At 41.1% G+C, this 20,939-nt stretch overlaps 1 protein-coding gene across 3 annotated transcripts in view; it reads left to right on the forward strand.

The window, feature by feature from the left end:
- Positions 1 to 2,484: 2,484 nt before the first annotated feature.
- KCND2 (potassium voltage-gated channel subfamily D member 2) overlaps positions 2,485 to 20,939 on the forward strand; it is a 458,837-nt gene continuing 440,382 nt past the window's right edge. For 2 of the 3 annotated variants that reach the window (XM_084650513.1, XM_084650515.1), the window contains exons 1-2: positions 2,485 to 3,646; positions 5,801 to 6,978. In XM_084650513.1, coding sequence (XP_084506639.1) covers positions 5,864 to 6,978 — 1,115 coding nt within the window. In that variant the 5' untranslated portion in view covers positions 2,485 to 3,646; positions 5,801 to 5,863. Of the gene's footprint in view, positions 3,647 to 5,395; positions 5,436 to 5,800; positions 6,979 to 20,939 lie in introns of those variants that run through there. The other variant, XM_084650514.1, reaches the window with a different exon arrangement.

Genomic DNA, 20,939 nt, shown 5'->3' on the forward strand with positions numbered 1-20,939 from the left:
ATCTAAACCTCCCCCACTGCAACTTGAGACCATTACTCCTCGTTCTGTCATCTGCTACCATTGAGAACAGTCTAGAGCCATCCTCTTTGGAACCCCCTTTCAGGTAGTTGAAAGCAGCTATCAAATCCCCCCTCATTCTTCTCTTTCTTCTCTTCTGCAGACTAATGAATTATTAAGAGGAGACCATATGATTTTGTGTACCAAAGAAAGCTTTTGGTGTTAAAACTCTAACTATATCAAGAATGCACTAAAGAAAATCAACAAGTAAATGCAATAATTCTTTGGCATCACAGGCTTTAATCTGCTTAATCCACAGAGACCTCTTGGCACCTCATAAGAAAATTTTCAAAAACTATTTAGAAGCAATTTCTTTTATATTTTATTGTTATAATCTCTAACACCATTTACTTCCACATTTCAGTTATTATCTTTAATGCTCCTCCTGTTTAATTCTTATTTGAAGTCATAATTCCTTTTGTCACGCCATGCCAATCATGCCAATTTCCCAGTAAGTGATAGTGATGTCACAGAAAGAGGATTATGACTTCAGGAGACAAATTGATTATATGGTAGCTTTTACTTACATGAAATTAGTCTTCCTGAAAGTGCTGGATTAAGAATACTGGAGACTGAAAGTCTCTATGTACAGAACAGGTAGAACTCAAGTAACAGTTCAAGCTTCTCTCTAAATGCCTTTCATAATATTTTTAATGGATTTCATGCTGGAATGAGAAGGCAGTAGAATATGCTTACCCGTATAATCCTTAGCTTCTCTTCTGAGGATACTATTTCTGAACAGTACCATCATTTCTATGATGTGGACACCTATTTAATAGGAACTGGACTGAAACCATAAACATTTCACACCATCAGAGTTCTCTGAAAGACATTACTTTCAATCACTTTTGACCTCAAACTTATGACTTAAAAGTGAAAGTTTCAAGATGTAATTATCCAAATATCCTGACTTACCCTATCTTCCAACTCAGCTGGTTTTAAATATATTTGTTGTTGTTGCATCTTTAAAGCAATGTCAAATGTCAGTGAGTTCTTCAAGGGAACCTATCCTCATCCGTGTCTGTGTATGTATATGTGGGGAGAAGGGGAGTATGAGTTCTGATTGCACAGTTTAATTTTGTAAGAAAACAACTGCAAAACAAAAATACTAGTAAAGATTACAAAAAAGGCTAACCATTTTATAGGCAAAGGCGGTTCACGTTAAAAAAGGAGATCTCACTATTATATGACTCGCTGCTGAACTATTGAAAACGTCAATCAGATGTTTTGTTAGTGGTCATAATATTACCTTTTGACATTGCTAGATCAGAGGCCATCCCTGTCATTTAGCATTGGGAAATGGTATCACTGACATTTAAAGCCCCTTATATATATATCTTGACCAACCTATTGCAAATTGGATATCAAGTCTTTTTATAAGAATAATCATTAACTTATTGCTTTTTTAATAATTAACATGGTGTTAAAGCATTGTCTTATAAAAAAGCTCACAATGATTAAGACTTTCTAAAAGGCAAAATATTGAAGATTTTGAAAGCTTTCTCCAACACTAAAAGTCAAACTTTATTTTAAAAAAGCACTGTTACTTCTGCATACATGTTGCTAACAGCAGAAAAATGTAGGATTAATATACTGAGCATTTAGATTTGAATCATAACACTTCTAATAAAATAATGGAAAGGCTCCTTTTCCTTTATCGTTATTTTAGTAAGCTTGATTTGATGCTCTTGATCCAAAGTTCTCCTAATTTAGAAATTAGACAGGTTATACATGTCATGATCCTTATATCTTAATTTATGTAAAAGACTCACTTTTTTCAAATATTTCTCAGGGGAACATGTAGATTTTTCATGCTAGAGTACTCTCTCTCAATAGGAATAAAAAAAATATAGTTTTACATGTTAAAAGTTAACCATACTATTTAAAAACATCCAAGTCCACTAAAAAGTACAGTATATACTGTTTTAGACTCTGCTATACTTCCTACTTTTTAATGATTTGCCAGATGTGGTGATTTGTCTCTCCTTCTTATAAGCCAGACATCTAAGGCTGAGTCCAAAGATATAACAACAGTGAAAGAAGTAGCTAAAAATGCACTGTTTCAGATATTGAAATATGAAGGAAGCAAATTACTATATGACAGATTTGTAGCTCTTCATGTTATTACTAAGCCAAATCAAACATTAGTGAAGAAGAGAAATAACCACCTTTTTGTAAGCTCAGTGAAAAAGACTGATTGTTTTAAGCATTTTAATTCTGAAATACAAAGCATTCGTTTCACTTACAGGATACTAGTAAATAGCATTTCAAAATTAGGAAATCATATCACTAACCTCTGTACTTTTTACTGAAAGATGCACAATTTTCTTAAATTTACAATCTCTATTTTTAAAAAAGCCACACCCTTAAAAATTACTGTAGATATTACAAAATAAAAACCCGATGGATTTTTATAATCACTGGACAATTCCTTTCCCCATTGGTAATTTTGGTTGTAACTAGATCTTCTAATAAGAAGGATTAGTGGGGTGCAGATTGCTTCTCTCCCTCAGTCCCTGCAGCAGGGCCGCTTTAGGAAAGGTGAGGAATTAACTTCTCGTCATCCACACGCCACCTAGTGATGAGGAAAGGGTGGATTGTCTTAAAAGGGAACAGAAAGGACAGAAGGATGAAAATGCTCACAGCACCCGTCCCACCGATCGCCTTTCTTGAAAGCTAGAAAAGCAATTTGGATAAGGGATGCGATGGGAACTACAAAGAGGAATGAAGCTGCTATTAAAAAGTCTCGCAACACTTCACTTCCAGTCTGTAATTTGATTTTTTTTTCCTTAAGCAACTAATTTCTCCCCTTTGTTGCAAGGAACTGGCAGTTCAAAGAGATCACCCTAATTGCCTCTTCTAAATCGTATCCAGAGCTTGACCTCCGCCCCAGGCAGCAGTCAACTAATTACGCAGCCAATGAGGGGGTGGACTGAGCCGCACGGACACGAGCCACACACACCCCCCCACACCCCATGTTCTCGCCTGCACCGCAACCCGGCGTGTAACGATTTGTAATTCTCTTTGTTCCTCTCTCGGATCGATGTCCTCCTCCTTCACGCCACCTCTCCTGGCTGCTTCCTTCGGTGGCATTTGCAGGAGCGGAAAGGAGAAGCAGCCGCCTGGAAAATAACAACCTGCAGCCGCCGCCGCAGCCGCTCCTCTCCCAGCTTTGCGAGGCATGGCCCACCCACTGGAGGGGCAGGAGAGAGAAGCCCTGCTGTGCCCTCTGCCTCACGAGTGCCTCCTCCCCACCCAGTCCGCGGCCATCTGCAGCCCCTCAGCCGCCCGGCGGCATGGGCAGCGGCGCGACTCCCTCCTGACAGGGGCCACCCCGCCGCAAGCCCCGCTCCTCGGGAAAGACGCGCTCCATTAACTTGCCAGGCGCGATTACGCTGCTTCCTCCCCCCCTCCCTGGAACTTGTTGCTGGTGGTGCTTGGCGGCGGCGGGGGAAGCCCCGGTAGCTCTGGCCCCTGGGCTCGGGGCTGGCTTTCCCAGTGGCTCCCGTCTCTCCGCCTTTCCCGACAGGGCCCCGCGGATGAAAAAAAAGTCTCTATGCAAGTGAGCGCTCTGGCCAGACTTTGCCAGGTACGTACCGCGGGCTGCGCCCGGGCCGGGGGAGGGCGAGCCGAGCCTGGGGCTGGGGGGGGGTCCCTGCCTCTAGCCAGCAAACTGCACCCGGCCAGGGGAACCAGGGAGGCTCCCTCAGCCTCGGGTCCCGCTCCAAACCTCTCCCCGACACCGTCCGTACCGCGAGCCCCCTTCCCCCTAATCGCACACGAGGCTCACTGATCCCTTCCCTGGCCCCCTCCTCTTGCACTATGGAGACCCCCTCATCCCCCTGCCTCCCTAGCCTCAGCATGACCCCCCCCCTCCGTGCACTGTGCAGACCCCCAGTTACCCTGCCTCAGCATGGCCCCCTCCCTGCACTATGGAGCCCCCCTAATCCCCTGCCTCCCTAGCCTCAGGATGCCCCCCTTCGTGCACTATGGAGACCCCCAGTCACCCTGCCTCCCTAGCCTCAGCATGCTCCCCCCTCCGTGCACTGTGCAGACCCCCAGTTACCCTGCCTCAGCATGGCCCCCTCTCTGCACTATGCCCCCCCAATCCCCTGCCTCCCTAACCTCAGCATGCCCCCCCTGTACCATGGAGCCCCCCTAATCCCCTGCCTCCCTAGCCTCAGCATGCCCCCCCTCCGTGCACTATGGAGACCCCCAGTCACCCTGCCTCCCTAGCCGCAGCATGCCCCCCTCCGTGCACTGTGCAGATCCCCAGTTACCCTGCCTCAGCATGGCCCCCTCCCTGCACTATGGAGCCCCCCTAATCCCCTGCCTCCCTAGCCTCAGCATGCCCCCCCTCCGTGCAGGAGGGAGACCGCCTAATTCCCCTGCCTCAGCATGGCCCCCTCCCTGCACTATGGAGACCCCCTAAGCCCCCTGCCTCCCTAGCCTCAGCATGCCCCGCCCTCCGTGCACTGTGCAAACCCCCGGTTACCCTGCCTCAGCATGGCCCCCTCCCTGCACTATGGAGCCCCCCAATCCCCCTGCCTCCCTAGCCTCAGCATGGGCGCCTCTTACCCCCGCCCCTCGCTGACCCCCCTGCACTACGGAGACCCCCTAAACCTCTATTCCCACCCAACCCGCGCTTCACTCCAGACTCCAAAACCCGTGTCTCCCCTCCAAGCTCCACAGTCACTGTAACGCATCCACACGTCTCTCCCTCCCCGACCCCAGCCCCACCCCGGCTTTCCCCAAACTTCTCTTCTCCCGCCCCAGCCCCCCCATAAACCGGCAGGCTCCTCCCCCCAACCGCTCCTTCGCCTGGATGCTTAAGCGCCCCACTGGCTAGTCCCCTGAGCCGGGGCCCTTCTGACCCCCCCCGCCCCCTGGCTCTCCCCGGGCTCTGCGCTTCTCTCCTCCCGGCTCTGGACCCCGCCCCATCACCCCAGTCCCGATTTCCCCCTCGCCAACAGGCAGCCGCCCCCTCCGTCGGGGGTTCCCCCGCGCGTCACTCTCTGCTCCAGCGTGTTTTCCTGGAAGAAAACTTGCCGTGAAGTTTAAGGCTGTCGCCTTGAGCTCCTCCCCCGGCCGCGGGCTCCCCCTGCCCCTTCTCCCGGGGCCGAAATCCCAGGAGCAACCGGGCGGGGGGGGGGATCAGTCCCGACGTCGCGCTGGGGCTCTGAATAGGGAAGGGGCGGCCGCCTTCGCCTGCCCACTCCCCTTCCAGCCGGGCCACTTAGCGTTGTGCAGAGCGGGAGGGGCTGGGGAGAAATTCTGCGGTAGCCCCCGGCTGGGAACTGTTTCGCGGCTGCCAGCGCCTCCCTCCTGCGCCCATCCCGCCGCCAGCGGCAGCTGCCTGGCTCCTCCGGCAGGAACAGGTGGGCGGAGAGTCGGGGTGGGCGCACATCTCTAGGGCAGAAAGATCTTCCCCTAGCTCCGGGTGGCTGGCCCTAGCTGGCTGCTGGGTGCACATCCTTCGCAGGCTGTGTCTGTATGCAACAGACGGACCTTTCTTCACAGGAACCAGCTGGTAGGGAGGGTGAGGTTTTTTTGGACACCAGTGCATGATGAATTTCCCAATACTCTGATTTATTATCTTAAGCCACTGGGAGGGAAAAGGGAGGAGACAAGACAAGTCTTTAAATAAATACTAATACTAATGAATAAATGAATAGTAATGTTCAGTACTTTGATATTGTGTGAGCATTTTTATTTATTCATTTTTTAAAAATTTATATTTTAGTGGCCAAGCCTAGATTGGCTGTGAAGTGATCCCTCAGCAGCAGCTGCACTAGCAGGTTGGACCATGGCAGCAGGAGTAGCAGCTTGGTTGCCATTTGCGCGGGCGGCAGCCATAGGATGGATGCCAGTGGCCACGAATCCCATGCCAGCTGCTCCCCGGCAGGAGAGAAAGCGAAGCCAGGACTCTCTGATTGTGTTGAACGTGAGTGGTACCCAGTTCCAGACATGGCAGGACACCCTGGAGCGCTACCCTGATACACTACTGGGCAGCTCGGAGCGGGACTTCTTCTACCATGCAGAGACACAGCAGTACTTTTTTGACCGGGATCCTGACATCTTCCGTCACATTCTCAACTTCTATCGTACAGGGAAGCTGCACTACCCCCGCCAAGAATGTATATCAGCATACGACGAGGAGCTGGCCTTCTTTGGCATCATCCCTGAGATCATAGGTGACTGCTGCTATGAGGAGTACAAGGATCGCCGACGTGAGAATGCTGAGCGCCTGCAGGATGATGCAGATCAGGATCATGCGGCTGAGAGTTCCCTGCCTTCCATGACAACTCGGGAGAGAATGTGGCGGGCCTTCGAAAATCCACACACAAGTACACTGGCCCTGGTCTTCTACTATGTCACTGGCTTTTTCATTGCTATCTCTGTCATTGCCAATGTGGTGGAGACAGTGCCCTGTGGGGTAAACCCTGGTCGCATCAAGGAGCTGCCCTGTGGGGAGCGCTATGCTGTGGCTTTCTTCTGCCTGGATACTGCCTGTGTCATGATCTTCACTGTTGAGTATCTGCTGCGTCTGGTGGCAGCCCCCAACCGCTACAAGTTTGTGCGCAGTGTCATGAGTGTTATTGATGTAGTGGCCATCATGCCCTATTACATTGGTCTGGTGATGACAGATAACGAGGATGTCAGTGGGGCCTTTGTGACACTGCGTGTCTTCCGTGTCTTCCGGATCTTTAAGTTTTCCCGCCACTCACAGGGGCTGCGCATCCTGGGTTACACGCTAAAAAGCTGTGCCTCGGAGTTGGGCTTTCTCCTCTTCTCACTGACCATGGCTATCATCATCTTTGCCACGGTCATGTTCTATGCAGAGAAAGGTTCATCGTCCAGCAAGTTCACCAGTATCCCTGCGGCCTTCTGGTACACCATCGTCACTATGACAACGCTGGGGTAAGTGCAGATTTGCTTTGGCAATGGCCAACATTTTAACAACTTTACTGTCACAAAAGAGCAAGTTTGATTTTAAAAACTTCATTAGAAAAAGTGGGAGTACCAGTATTTGTTACAAAAACTTTATAGACACAAGTGGGTGCTTTATACATTCTATTTTAAACCCATGTGAATAGGTAGGTGTAAAAGTGTTGCCAGAGGATAAACGTAAATAATTTATTACAAAATCAAAATTATATGTAGTTTCTTTACTCTTTGCTTTTGCAGATGGGACAGTTAGAGTATTTTTTGTAGTCTCCAGGAGGTGTCAGTGGGTCTTTAATGATGTGATATAAGTCCTAGAAAGATCCTTTACAATATTTGCTAATGTAGTGGCAATTAACAAAAGCGCCAAGATAATCTTACCATATAGAAAACAGTGTAGCTCTGCCATTTTGTTTGAACCAAAGTGATATATAGAAACAGACTTGGATACTATAAAGTCAGTTGAATTCACAAAAGCATAAGTAAAGCTTTAAACTTCACAAAGGCCAAACCTTGATCCCATTAAATCACTGGCAAAATTCCCTTTGACTTCAGTGGGACTAGGAATTGGCCAAAAGTGAATGACATGTGTCAACCTACATACACTTATGAAAGTGCCTGTGAAGCTGATTGAGAAAGTATGACTAACATGTGACTAATTTAATTCCAGTATATATGTTAAAAGTTGTTCTAGTTATAAATTAAACTTCCCAATAATTTGGAATTAAAATATATCACAGTTGACATTTAAGATCCAATGAGTTTTGGTGGTTAGTTAGGAGACTTCATTGTTTAAAAATGATATTTATATCATTGTAGCTGTTTATTCTATAGATAAGGTCATGGAAATGTATTTCTCTGTGATGCTAACAGAGATTTAGAAAGGTTGGTTAATTTGAGGAGGCAATTTGTCATTCTAGTCTTACTTCTGTGATATATAGCATGTTGTAATAGCTATTATATTGAATCTGAATAGGAGTTTATTCATTGTAAATTTCTAGTTCTTTTATGACTGGGCGTATTAAGAGACAAAACTTTTCTCTGTCACTAAGACCATCCTTTCATTAATCAAACCTTTCATCACATCTTATTTAAATTGTCTGGGTTTATGGAACATGCCTCTTTTTTTTACTTTACCAAAATGAAAGTAAACCTGTATAATGAATTAGTTTGTTTATTACCTATTATCATAATCTAGATTTGAAAATCATGTAAAAAATTTTAAAGATAAAAGGGCTGTATTCTTCCATCAGTTTTTGTACAGAGCTTTTATCTTTAGTACAATATAACAAATGAAGATAAACACTGGAAATATTTCATATGTCTTCTGGTATCGGTGTATAATGCCAGAAATGTGTTACAAGCTGTCATTGGTAACAAATTAAGGATTTGTTGTTATATTAGGTAAAATGCTCTTATTACTATAGTTTTTTAATACTATTACATTATTAATTATTATCTAACCTGTCGATAATTTCAGCAAAATCAGTCATGATCAGTTAACATCACTGAGAACATTTACCACTGGAGATGAAATAACAAATGTAGGAGCTGATCTGTATTTGCTTATAATAACTGATATCTCTTCGATAATTAAGGTAGTCAGTATTGGTTGGTAGTACTTGTCCAAGGTACTGAACAGTACATTGTTGTTAACAGTTTATGTCCACCTTGTAATTGTCTATGTTTCTGATATAGGAGCCTGTTTGGCACTGGTAGGAAAAAATAAATAAGAAGTGTATTATGTCATGATTCTAGATTATAAAAGTATTTTAGACTGGGTAATGTTATCAAAGCACCTAAGTGATTTAGGAACCCAAATGTAATTGGAAACTAGTGAGACTTTGGATTCAATTTTCAAAAATTTTCAAAAATTCAATTTTCAAAAAAATTGGATTTAGGGTCCTAAGTCACTTAGGCTAGATTTTTACAGGGATTTAGGTGCTTGAGGATGCAGGTAGAAACACAGTAGGATTTTTCAAAAGGATTTAGGTACTTAACTCCCATTGGTTTCAAGAGGCCACTTAATAGGTGTTCTGTGACAGAATTTGTAAAGAGGCATTCTGGTAAGGGGCCTAAAAATTAGGAGGAATAATTCTCATGTGTAATCTCTATGACCCAGCAACAAGATCTGTGCATTCTATTTGTGCTACTGCCATGCAGAAGCTGCATAGGACCACTGCTGGACAAAATACATGTTCCAAATACATGTACATATAGGGGCTAGATTCACTTTAGGCACCTAAATCCCAGAATCAGTCCCACGGGGATTTACATAACCCCCAGTCAGCCACTGCTGAATCCCATAGCACCTAAACTCTCTCAGTGCCTAAGTTCCTTAGGCACCTATATTTCTGCCTCTGAGCATACAAACTGCAGTGACATACAAGGTGTCTCCATGTCCAAGCCCCAGCACAATGTACAATGAGGGGGAAGTTAAGCATTCCTCTGTCTAACTTGCTTGTGGGACCCAATCTGGCAAGCATGCTCAGGACTCACCTACTAGATCAGTCCCAAGTAGGCAAGTTTACACAAAAGGCGGGGTTGGTTGTGGGGGTAAAAAGGAGAAGGAGGAGGACCACCTCTCTCATAACTTTTAGCCCAGTGGTAGGGACTCACCTGGGAGACCTGTGGTTTAAGTCTCCCCTCCACCTGATGGGGCAAAGAGATTTGAACAGGGATCTGCTACCGCTCAGATGAGTGCCCTAGCCAGTGGACTATGGGATAATCTGATGTGGGGTCTCTCAGGGTCTTTCTACAGTGAAATTAGACATCTACAGCTGGCCCATATCAGCTGACTCTGGCCCGTGGGGCTCAGGCTCTCTTTGGCCTAATGACTCTTTCATTATTTATTTCCTCCCCTCTTTCCCCACCCTCCACATGCCAGTTTCTTGCAAAAATGGTATAGGTACCTAATTCCAAGAGAGGGTTGGCAGCTGAGAATCCCAAGCAGAGGGAGGTGCCTCCCTTCAGGCTGGACTTAGATGCCTATCTCTGAGAGAGGGGTAGGGTTTAGCATGCACCTCTCAGCACCTCCTGCTGGTTAGTTTAGGTAGGAGCCACCTAGCCTAATGGCTTGTGTGAATCCCATTCCGAGGTACCTGTCTCTCCTCATTCATTGTATAGGGAGTCAAGGTGCTGAATTCAGACTTTGCAAATTCCAGTGATAAAGGTTAGGCATGGTGATATTCAACATCCCTACACCTATGTTCCTTTGTGAATCTAGCCCTTACATGCCATTTGGGGGATAGCTGCACAGTCATCCTGAATTTGGCCATTAACATTTACGATAACACATAATTCTGGAGAAGTTTTAAGCAGCATGTTAACTGAATAATGTTGTCCTTTTAATAATATCTTGTTAGCCACGTAAAGATTGTGATTAAATGTTAAATAGTGATGTATAACTTGAGAAGCATAAAAGGCTCAGAACTCTTCTCAGTTTGATAGAGTAAGTGCAGGAAAAGAGAGGAAAGTTACAAGGGAAAAAGAGTAAAGATCAGTGAAAGTTTATTGTTATTTTTTCTAGTAACTTGGATTAGGGATTAGACCCTGCCACCCTTACTTGGGCTACACTCCCATTAATTTAAATTTGAAGTTTTGTTTGAATAAGGACTGCAGAAACTGCTCTTACATGAACCAAGTTCTTCACCTAGGAACAAAACTAGCTGAACTTGCTTATATTTTAGAGGATCACTGGCCCAACAAGTTATCTGAAATGTTATAAAATTGTAGGAAAGCTAATGCTAAATAATAGACTAACTTTATTTGAGTTTTGAAGACTGGATATTGTCCTTACAATTTGTGAGATAGCTACGGTATTGAGTGTCAACCTTAGCAATTTGGGTAGTTATCTTGGAAGCACAGCCATATTTCTCAGTTCTGCATAAGTGGTAAGCAAGTAAACCATCTTTTAAAAACACAGATTACATTTTTCTCTGTAGAATGCCAGTGACTTCAACTATTGCTACACGTACAGACTTGTACTCCAAGTACATCACAACTATTAACTCTCCTCAACTCCAGATATCACAGTGGAAAGGGTTGTACGTGAGGTGTAGTTATACCAAAAATAAAATAAAAAATGAAAGGAGAAATGTAGTTCTAGGAGTAGAACACGTGCTCACAAACAAGCTGAGAAATGTGCATTAAAGTTTCAAGTCAATATTTTAGTGATTTTTCACGATACTACTACTTTGGCTCTATAAACCATGAAAGTCCTTGGCCGTTCTCACAATTTGCCGCCCCCCCCCTTCTGTTATGGGTTTGCTTGTTTCATCTGCATCAGTTTTAATTATAGAAAAAGGTTACAAGTGAGACAGAGGTGAGTAACAAGCACAGGGAAAAGCAGAAGGAGGTTGTAGAGATGTGGGGAGGAGGGTTCAAGCTGGCAATAAGGACCAGAGAAGCTTGGGGCCAGCAGCACAAATGAGGCACAAAGGACAAGCAGCTGTAGGGTAGGAATGGAGTCAGAGCAAGAACTGAGGTCTATTGAAACTGAGGCTGACAGATTTACACAGGTGCTTATCAGACACGCACAACTACAATGACTGAATTCTGCCACTTTCTGCTGTAATCCCCTAATTTACTGGTTTTCTTCCTGGCGCTGCTATAGCCAACAAATGAGCTGGAGAAGCTTGGGCCAAGTTTTAGTGGAGTGGGAGTGTATGTTTGTAGATCATACAGCAGTATTTGTACAAATGTATATATGCTGTTATATATTGTGCTTTAAATAAAGAATGTATTGATCTTTTGTGACTGGTTCAAAAACAATGACACAGGCATATGAAATAGTACCTTCATATTTATGGGCATGACATTATATAGTTTTGTCAGATCATATAGCACATCAATAGGTGAATTATAGACTTTGTGGAGGGCTATTTAAAAATGAGGAAATTGATTTTTTGCTTTCATAATGTAAACTAGATGTACAAAAGAAAGTAACAAACAGTTCCATTAATTATTATTATTAATTTATTCATGTGCTAAGCATCTTACAAAAGATTCCCTGCCCTGAAGAGTTTACAGTCTACTAGATGACATGATGATGTAACATGAGAAAGCTACAAATAACAGATCAGGGAATAGGATGATGGGTCTAATGCTATTCTACACCTGCTACTTCCATCCCCTACCTTCATCATTTACCTCCCATTCCTTTCAGGTCCTTGAAGTATGCTTCCTTTAGTTCTTTTCTCCTCACAACGCTGTTCTCTATAGTCCTCCAAGCTCTGATTTTCACTATTGGCTTTCTGTGTTCCTCTATTCCCGCTCCCTTATCCACAGCCTGGGCAAATTTAACTTCCACATGAAAGACCCCTCTGACTTTTGCTTTCATTTGTGTCCTCTCCCTAGCTTCCTCATTCAGCTGCCAGAACTGGATCAAATCCTCCATTCATCACCATTGTCATTCTCCTGACCTAATCTTTACCCATAATGGTTCACTCTCTGACCTTTTCTTGATGAATTGCCTCTTTACAATCATCACATAATCTCCTTCAGCAATGCACAATTCATACCTGATCTACACACTATCTTGTGTTCTTTCTGTGACCTCCAAGCAGTCAATGTCTCCTGTGTCTCTGATCTTTGTCTGCTCAGAAATACCCAAATATCAAAAATAAAGAACCAATAGTTAAGTAAAAATACAAAATGAGAGCACAATCCTGCAAACCCCTACATCATGAGTAGTTTCATTAAAGCCTATGGGACTACTCATGGGAGTGAGGGCTATTCATGTGAGAAAAGATTTGCAGAATTGGATCCTTATTTCTGTATTTTTACTTAACTAGTTGTTTCTTTTAGTATTTGTATGCTTGATATTTTTTCAAGTCTGTTTCAAATTGAATTTTTCTATTTTTGTGTACAATCTTGTGATGGTGCTAGACTCTGTCCTTCCCATTTTATGTATTCTAGCTATTCAGATCCCATTGTGAAAAAAATAGATCAAAACATCTAATGTATTTGCAAAGTGTAATATAACCACCTTCAAAGTATGTTACTTGATATTCAAAATGGGCTCCAGAGAAAATATGAAGTATTTGAAAATAAGGGTCAGTTTGGTGGCAATGAAAACAATTTTTGTTTATTTGCTAATAAAAAGATGCTTAAAATTGCATTGTGCTATTGGATGCCTTGTTAGGAAACAGAAGTCATTATATCTGCTTTAGTTCTCTTCAGATAGGTCAACTTGCATGACTAAAAGATCATGCAGATTTCTTAAAGGGAAGGAACATTGTTTACTTCATGCAGTTTCCCTGGAGCATGAATTTCTTTACCACAGATACAAGCATGGATGTGGTGGGAAGATGAGTTTTCTGTTGAGAATCTCATTTATTTACTTCTTTTGGTGGAAACAGATGGAATTTGGTTTTCTTGTAGTTACTGTGAGTCAAGAATAACAACACTTGGGTTGGTGCTGAGGAGGTGGCAATAACAAAATATATGCCAGTAGTACCCTGTAAGTGTATAAATTGACATGAAGAATGATCACCACTGACATCTGATTTATTGATTATAGCCCATCATATGAACGGGCCTCAGCTAGTAATGCGAATATGAACGATATGAATGGTTTGACTGAAGTGATAAAAATCCAGGCATTTCAAATTGCCTGGTGACACAAGAGTTAACTCAAACCATTGTGAACTTCTGTACCCCTGCCCAACAAGACATGTTTATAGGGTTTTTTTCCCAGCATTTTCATTGTAAATATTTTTATAGTATCTATAAATACAGTAGTAGAGATAGCGGTGCTACATATGAAGCTGTCTGGGAAACAAAATTGTAGTACTGAATACAGAAACTGGTAAAAGAGCTCAAAATCCATCTGAAATCTTGTTGTTATAGAAAACATTTCATAAACACAAGAAAAGACCCTCAATTTACTTTATTTATTTTCCATAATAAACATTTGAAATAATAAAAATCTATGGGCCTGTTTCTCATTTTATTGAAATTTTATCCCATATAATCCCGTTACTTCTCGTTTACCCCAAAAAAAATGAGAGGAGAATTGGATTCTATAAGTCATAAACTGACTCTTTGTTTAAAAGAAGACATATAAAATACAAACCCAAAGACATAATTTAGATTCAGGTGCAGATTCAAGTTTCATCAGTTATCTGACAGCAAAGTTGACACAGTGCTAGAAAAGATCCTGTATATTTCTGTACCTATCATTCATCAGGCGGTGAATGAGAACACTGATTTTTATTTAAGACATAATCTATAAAACAGTTTTCCTTCACTTCTTATGAAGTGGAGAAAATATTTTTAAATGCCTAGACTGTGCATTAGAATGATAGCTCTATGTTCGGTTACATTTCTCTGAAACAATAATAATTACCATGCTTGGACTGTCACCTGTATTGCAATTACTGGTCAAATTCTATCAGTGGATCTGCAGTACATGGCTTAACTAACATCGTTTCTGGCTGCAATATATGAATGAGAATCTCTCATACTCCAAATAATATTTCTATAATCACCTTGTTTGGTATTAAATGAATAGATCTAAAAAAAGGAGCATTTTGACAAAAAAAGGAGCATTTTTACCACAGTGCAATGAGAAGTTATATTATTTTTTCCCAAACTGGCTTAAATAAGGGTCAGTTAAGGTGACAAACATATTCTGCCTTTTAAGTAGAACAACTGAAGTGCAACAGATGTGAGAATCATAAGAGAGATTGCTGGACACAAGTCTTCACGTATATACTTACTGACATAGGGTCAAAATCAAAACATTAGCACATATAAAATTATGTGGCTTCTGGAAGATTCCCTGAAAGATTTTAGCTCAATTTAAATAGTAATAACCATAATTAATAATAACAATTGATAATTAGTAACTAGTAATTAATAAATAATAATACATACTAACTAATAAAGAGTGTCTTGAGACAGAGATAACTCAGAACCATCAAATTGCAGACTTGCTAAAGGGAACTACATTAGTTTCTTCACACCAGCACAATGGCATTTCAAGAGATAAGAAGCAGCTTGTAGCAGAGATCCCCAGATCTCTGGAAGGGATACCGATACCTTAATGGTCTAAATATCCAGATCTGAAAGTTCATCTGCACCCTACAAACCCATACTCAAATAGCAGCAGTTTTAACACTTCCTATTTCTAAAAGCTGATAAAATAATCATAACATATTATTGTGGCTGTATGAGATCGTAAAAGCCAAGTTCTGTCTATGTGACTATTAAAGATCCAGAGGCGCTTTTCATAAGAGCAGTGCAGTGGTTTGCTCTGAGGTCCTTGATAAAACAATATTTCCTTTCTCACATTGCTGTGTAGCATACTGTGCACTGGTTGGCTACAACCCTCCATCCCTGAGGTGTGAGCATTCCCAGGGTTCTGTATGCATGCTCTTAATTTGAGCCTGATCCTGCACCACTGAAGTAAATGGGAGATTTTTCATTGGCTTCAACAGGGGCAGGATCCAAGCCATTGTGAAGATGGAAGATGCCGTAAAAATATTACTATGAATAATCTCATATTTATGTAATTTGTAATATATGGTCATGCCCACATTTCCAAATCTGGGCCCAGATCCTTCAAAGTGATACATGCGAGTAGTCCCTTACAGCTGATTGGACTCCCACTGGAGTCAATGAGACAACTTATGAGCAAAAGGATCCTCCTGCATGGATCAGATTGCAGGATCAGAGTGCTGTGAGCCAGATTTTAAAGATATTTAGGTGCCTAAAGACACAGGGAGACACATAGTGGGGTTTTCAAAGGTGCCTCACTGCCACTGAAATCAAAGGGAATTATGTGCCTAAGCAGCTAGCTGCATTTTAGGTGCCTAAAGGCTTTTAAAAATCATACCCTTACTTTAGGTTAAGCACCTAAACCCATACTTAAGAACCTAAATAAATGGCCTGATTTTCAGAGCACCAGCTGCTGGTATAGAAATAAATGGGATTTACAAGTGCTCAGCATTTGTGAAAATTAACATTTCTTATGTTCCTATGACGTTAGCAAAGCAGAAAATTGTGTATGTGTGTGATATTTTTTATTTCATTTTTTTAGGAAAGGGAGGTAGATAGTTTAACAAGTAAAAGAGGGGAAATAACTTAGAGATTTTTCTAAAGGCAAAATCTTCTCTTTGATTTTTAATTTTTGCAGTAATTTTCTGTAATTGATAATTTAGCAAGAAGATAATTGTAAGAAGTATTAATTTTGTTATGCAAGTTTTACAAATTCTTGTTTGTTATTCTTGAACCAATTAAAATGTTTTCCAGTAACTAACTGCAACATTTTAAAATGGAGCGTATGCAAGTATCCAGTTTTGAAAACTGTCATAGCCTGAAGATCTGATTGACTTCAGTGAGATCAGAATTTGGTTTAGAGACAGTAATTTTAATGAAAGGTCCAGCACAAGCACTTACACGATTGTTGTTACTTTTTGTTACTTCTGAGTTTTGGAAAATATTGTGGGCTAATCCATGTGGAAGACTCTTTCAAGTTATCATTTGTGACCATGGCCTTCCAGGAATTCTTTGTGAGGGGATGAATCTCAACCCATCCTAATTGTGCCAGCCTGTAACATTAGCTAGTAATTTACCCCCTACTAATTTCTTTTGAATCTCTATTGTTAGCTTCCTCCAGTAAGCCAAACCAGAAGGATTTTCTATACAAGAAAGGGCACTTAATTTATTTTCAGTTTTATTTTTATCAATCTCTTTTTTTTTCCTAAAAGAGGGAAACATATTATCATGTTTGAAACTTTACTTTCCATTTCTGTAACCTGCATCTATATCACCTGTAGCCGGTTAACAATTTCTTGAACTTCCTTATCAGTTGTGGGCAACAACTACTGCACTGTGCTGGGCTATTTAGGAATAAAGTGGATGGATAGATTACATGGTGGATTACAGTGGCAACATGCTGGTTCCTAAGCTCTCCTGCTTCCCACAGTGGGCAGAGGGGTTGAAGATGTGTTCCCCTGATCAAACTGTGAACAAAAGTTTGTTTTATGAAGTCTCATCTTTCGTTGAATGAAAAATAAGAGGTTTAAAAATGAGTCTCTTTGTATTGAAGGTACAGTAAAGTTAAGAAATCCCTGTGTTTTTAGGAGAAGCTTCCTTATTAATTTACACAGAGAATTATTCTGGATTGATTTAGGGGATTTTCATTTTATAAACTTTTTGGAATGGGTTTGACTATATTGATTACTCATTTACATCAATAAATCAAATCCAGTTGAGACAAAGATAATAAGAAGTAAGGACAGAGTGGAATAGGTAAGCAGAAGCTACATATACCAGATGGTAGATAGACAAGTTAGGGGTGTTTAAATAATTCAGATAATAAAAACAACCAAGTCATGTTATAATATTTATTAGATGTATTGTAATGAACTAAGTTAATTTTTGTGTGTTAAAACAACTGCAGTGGAGAATTTAGTTAACCTATAATCAGTAGAATTGTTCTTTTTTACCTTTGGGCATAAGACCTCACAAAAATACAAACAATATTCAGACAGAAAGTTAAGAATAAACATATTTACAAATTGCCTTAGTGGTTAGAAGAACTAGATTTTCATTACCTGACGCATGAAAATGCAGTAAAGGCAGAAAAGGCCCTTGATTTGAGTTGCTAGGAGAAGCCTCAAAAAGGCCAATAAGATTTTGGCTTATTTCAAAAGAAACATACCTCTAGGGATACGGTGCTATCAATAAAGCATTACCTACACTAATTTTGGAGTACAATACCCCAGTTTTGGTTTATATGAAGAGAGGAGGCAACTGGATTACCTCCTTGTGATTAGAAGCATCCACAACCTTAGTTTCCTGTCTGACAAGTAGTTTCCTGCTCAATGACCACATTGAAAAGGTCCTCTACTTCCAGGGTAAACTGAAGTCCAGACACAACAAGAAGGCTTCCAAACAAGACCTTTGCCCTCCCTGTGCCATAGCCCTTCCCCTTGGTTGTGAAGATAGAACCCCACAATCTTTAAGTAGTATCTTATTAAATCAATGTTCAGTTGTAAACTTTTGAAAGAACAACCACAGCATTTTGTTCAGAGTTACGAACAATTCAGAGTTACAAACAACCTCCACTCTCGAGTTCATAACTCTGAGGTTCTACTGTTCTGGGAACCTGCATTAACATTGACCCTATACCAAAAGAGATAGTAGGGATATCAGCACATACTGCTGCTGCTTCTCTTTCAGTTCTTAGGTGCTTGAATCTTGACAGATCTTTACAGGAATAGAAGGATTGTTCAGACAGATTGTTTCTGAATTTGGAGGGATTTTTTTTAGCACTTTTCTGATATCTACAGAAACAAAGTGGGAGTGGGGGAGAGGAAGTGGAACTGTGTAGTGTCACTAGAGAAAAATTATTTTAGCTAACCACTTCATTAGAAATAAAGAAACAGAGAAAAACAGTGCTGTAAATCTGAACTGCTTGTTTTACAAGCAAGCAACCTGCTAGTGACAGATTGATAATATGATGTGGAAGAGAAATACATTTTTTCTCATATTTTGTTTACTATGGTGTTAAAAACTGATAGTTTATTTACTAATTCTGTTTACATAATGTCAAGGTTCCTCCCCCACTCTGAACTCTAGGGTACAGATGTGGGGACCTGCATGAAAAACCTCCTAAGCTTATCTTTACCAGCTTAGGTCAAAACTTCCCCAAGGTACAAAATATTCCACCCGTTATCCTTGGACTGGCTGCTACCACCACCAAACTAATACTGGTTACTGGGGAAGAGCTGTTTGGACGCGTCCTTCCCCCCAAAATACTTCCCAAAACCTTGCACCCCACTTCCTGGACAAGGTTTGGTAAAAAGCCTCACCAATTTGCCTAGGTGACTACAGACCCAGACCCTTGGATCTTAAGAACAATGAACAATCCTCCCAACACTTGCACCCCCCCTTTCCTGGGAAATGTTGGATAAAAAGCCTCACCAATTTGCATAGGTGACCACAGACCCAAACCCTTGGATCTGAGAACAATGAAAAAGCATTCAGTTTTTTACAAGAAGACTTTTAATAAAAAATAGAAGTAAATAGAAATAAAGAAATCCCCCCTGTAAAATCAGGATGGTAGATATCTTACAGGGTAATTAGATTCAAAAACATAGAGAACCCCTCTAGGCAAAACCTTAAGTTACAAAAAAGATACCCAGACAGAAATAGTTATTCTATTCAGCACAATTCTTTTCTCAGCCATTTAAAAAAATCATAATCTAACACATACCTAGCTAGATTACTTACTAAAAGTTCTAAGACTCCATTCCTGGTCTATCCCCGGCAAAGACCCAGCATACAGACAGACACAGACCCTTTGTTTCTCTCCCTCCTCCCAGCTTTTGAAAGTATCTTGTCTCCTCATTGGTCATTTTGGTCAGGTGCCAGCGAGGTTACCTTTAGCTTCTTAACCCTTTACAGGTGAGAGGAGTTTTCCCCTGGCCAGGAGGGATTTCAAAGGGGTTTACCCTTCCCTTTATATATATGACACATAATTTGATCAAAGCTCTAAAATATAAAAAAATACCAAGAGCTTTTAAATTTGTTTTAAAAAAGTTCTGCTTTCTAGATTTCCTGCCAGCCTATGAACTACATTTTCAATTCAGCAGCTAGGATTTTGTTCAAGCAACTCTTGATATCACTTATGGATATTTCTCATAAAAAACTGTCAAAAGCTCTGTCCATTGACATGCAAGTTAATAGTAGATCTGGTCAGGAATTTTTAGACAAAATGTTTTTTTATTGGAAAATGTCAGTTCATTGAAACCATAATCATTCGGGAGAAAGGGCCAGTTTCAATGAATTTCTTATTTGGAAAAGTTTAAAAAGAGTTGAAATTGTCAAAATGTCCCACTTCAACATTTTCAAAATGAAAATGTTCATTGTTTCTGGTTGAAATTACTTTTCGTTTAGAAATTGAATTTATAGTAATAAAATGTAATAAAAAGAAAATAAAAATGTTTGAAATCAAAACAGAACATTTTAATTGAGCCAATTCAAACTTTTTGGGGGGGGGGGGTTTGGTTTGTGAAATTTTTTGAAATTTTGACTTTTGTTACAGTTTGGGACAAGAACACATTTTGAAATGTTGACAGTTCTCACAGGATGGGAAAACCACTTCCTGCCTAGCTCTAGTCAATAGAGAGAGTCTCACTGACACCAGTGGGGTTTGGCTTAAATTCAGATTGAGGAAACAAACAGACTATCTAAAGCAAAAGTGTTTTGTAAGCGTGTGAACAAAAATGTTCACATGAAGAACTGATAAGTGTAATGAAAAGGGTTTCTATTGCAACAAAGAATCAGAGGAACTAAGAATGATGCTAGATTTTCAGAAATCTGAGACCTGCATCAGGAAAAGCTAGGTGAAAAACCTGGCTTTTAATCACAACTTTAAAGTGCATAAGTTTTGCAAATATTTATCTGACCATACTCATATGCTTGTGGGCCCTAGTCTGCAAAGTGTTGAGAAAACCTGTGAGGTTCTGAGCATGCACAACTGATTAGGTTTTCAGTGGGAGGTGAAGGCATTCAGTGTCTGCTGGGAGAGTTCAACAACTTGAGGAATCAAGTCCTATAACCCTGATCCAAAGCCCTTCGGAGTCAGACAGAGTCTTTCCTTGGACTCCACTGGGCTTTGAATCAGGCCCCTATATGAACATGGCTGCCAGGGTGATGGCTTGAACAGCATTGACTATTTGGGTTGTCAGAAGCCCAAGAGTTTTAAACCAAACTCTTCAAAGTAGTGGCAGCACAGCTGAGATCTCTATTGGTAACATGGATCTTTGTCAATTTAGGTGACATCATCATTCATAGATTTACCATGGAAGGCAACCAACAGAGCTCTGTTCTCTCTGCTGAAGCAGAGTTTATCATCAGTGGAAAAAATTGATAAATGGTTCCAATTCATAATATAACAGACTGTCTCTGCAAATTACCAA

The sequence above is a fragment of the Lepidochelys olivacea genome (genome assembly GCF_965140295.1).
Source record: "Lepidochelys olivacea isolate rLepOli2 genome assembly, chromosome: 1".
NCBI lineage: Eukaryota > Metazoa > Chordata > Testudines > Cheloniidae > Lepidochelys > Lepidochelys olivacea.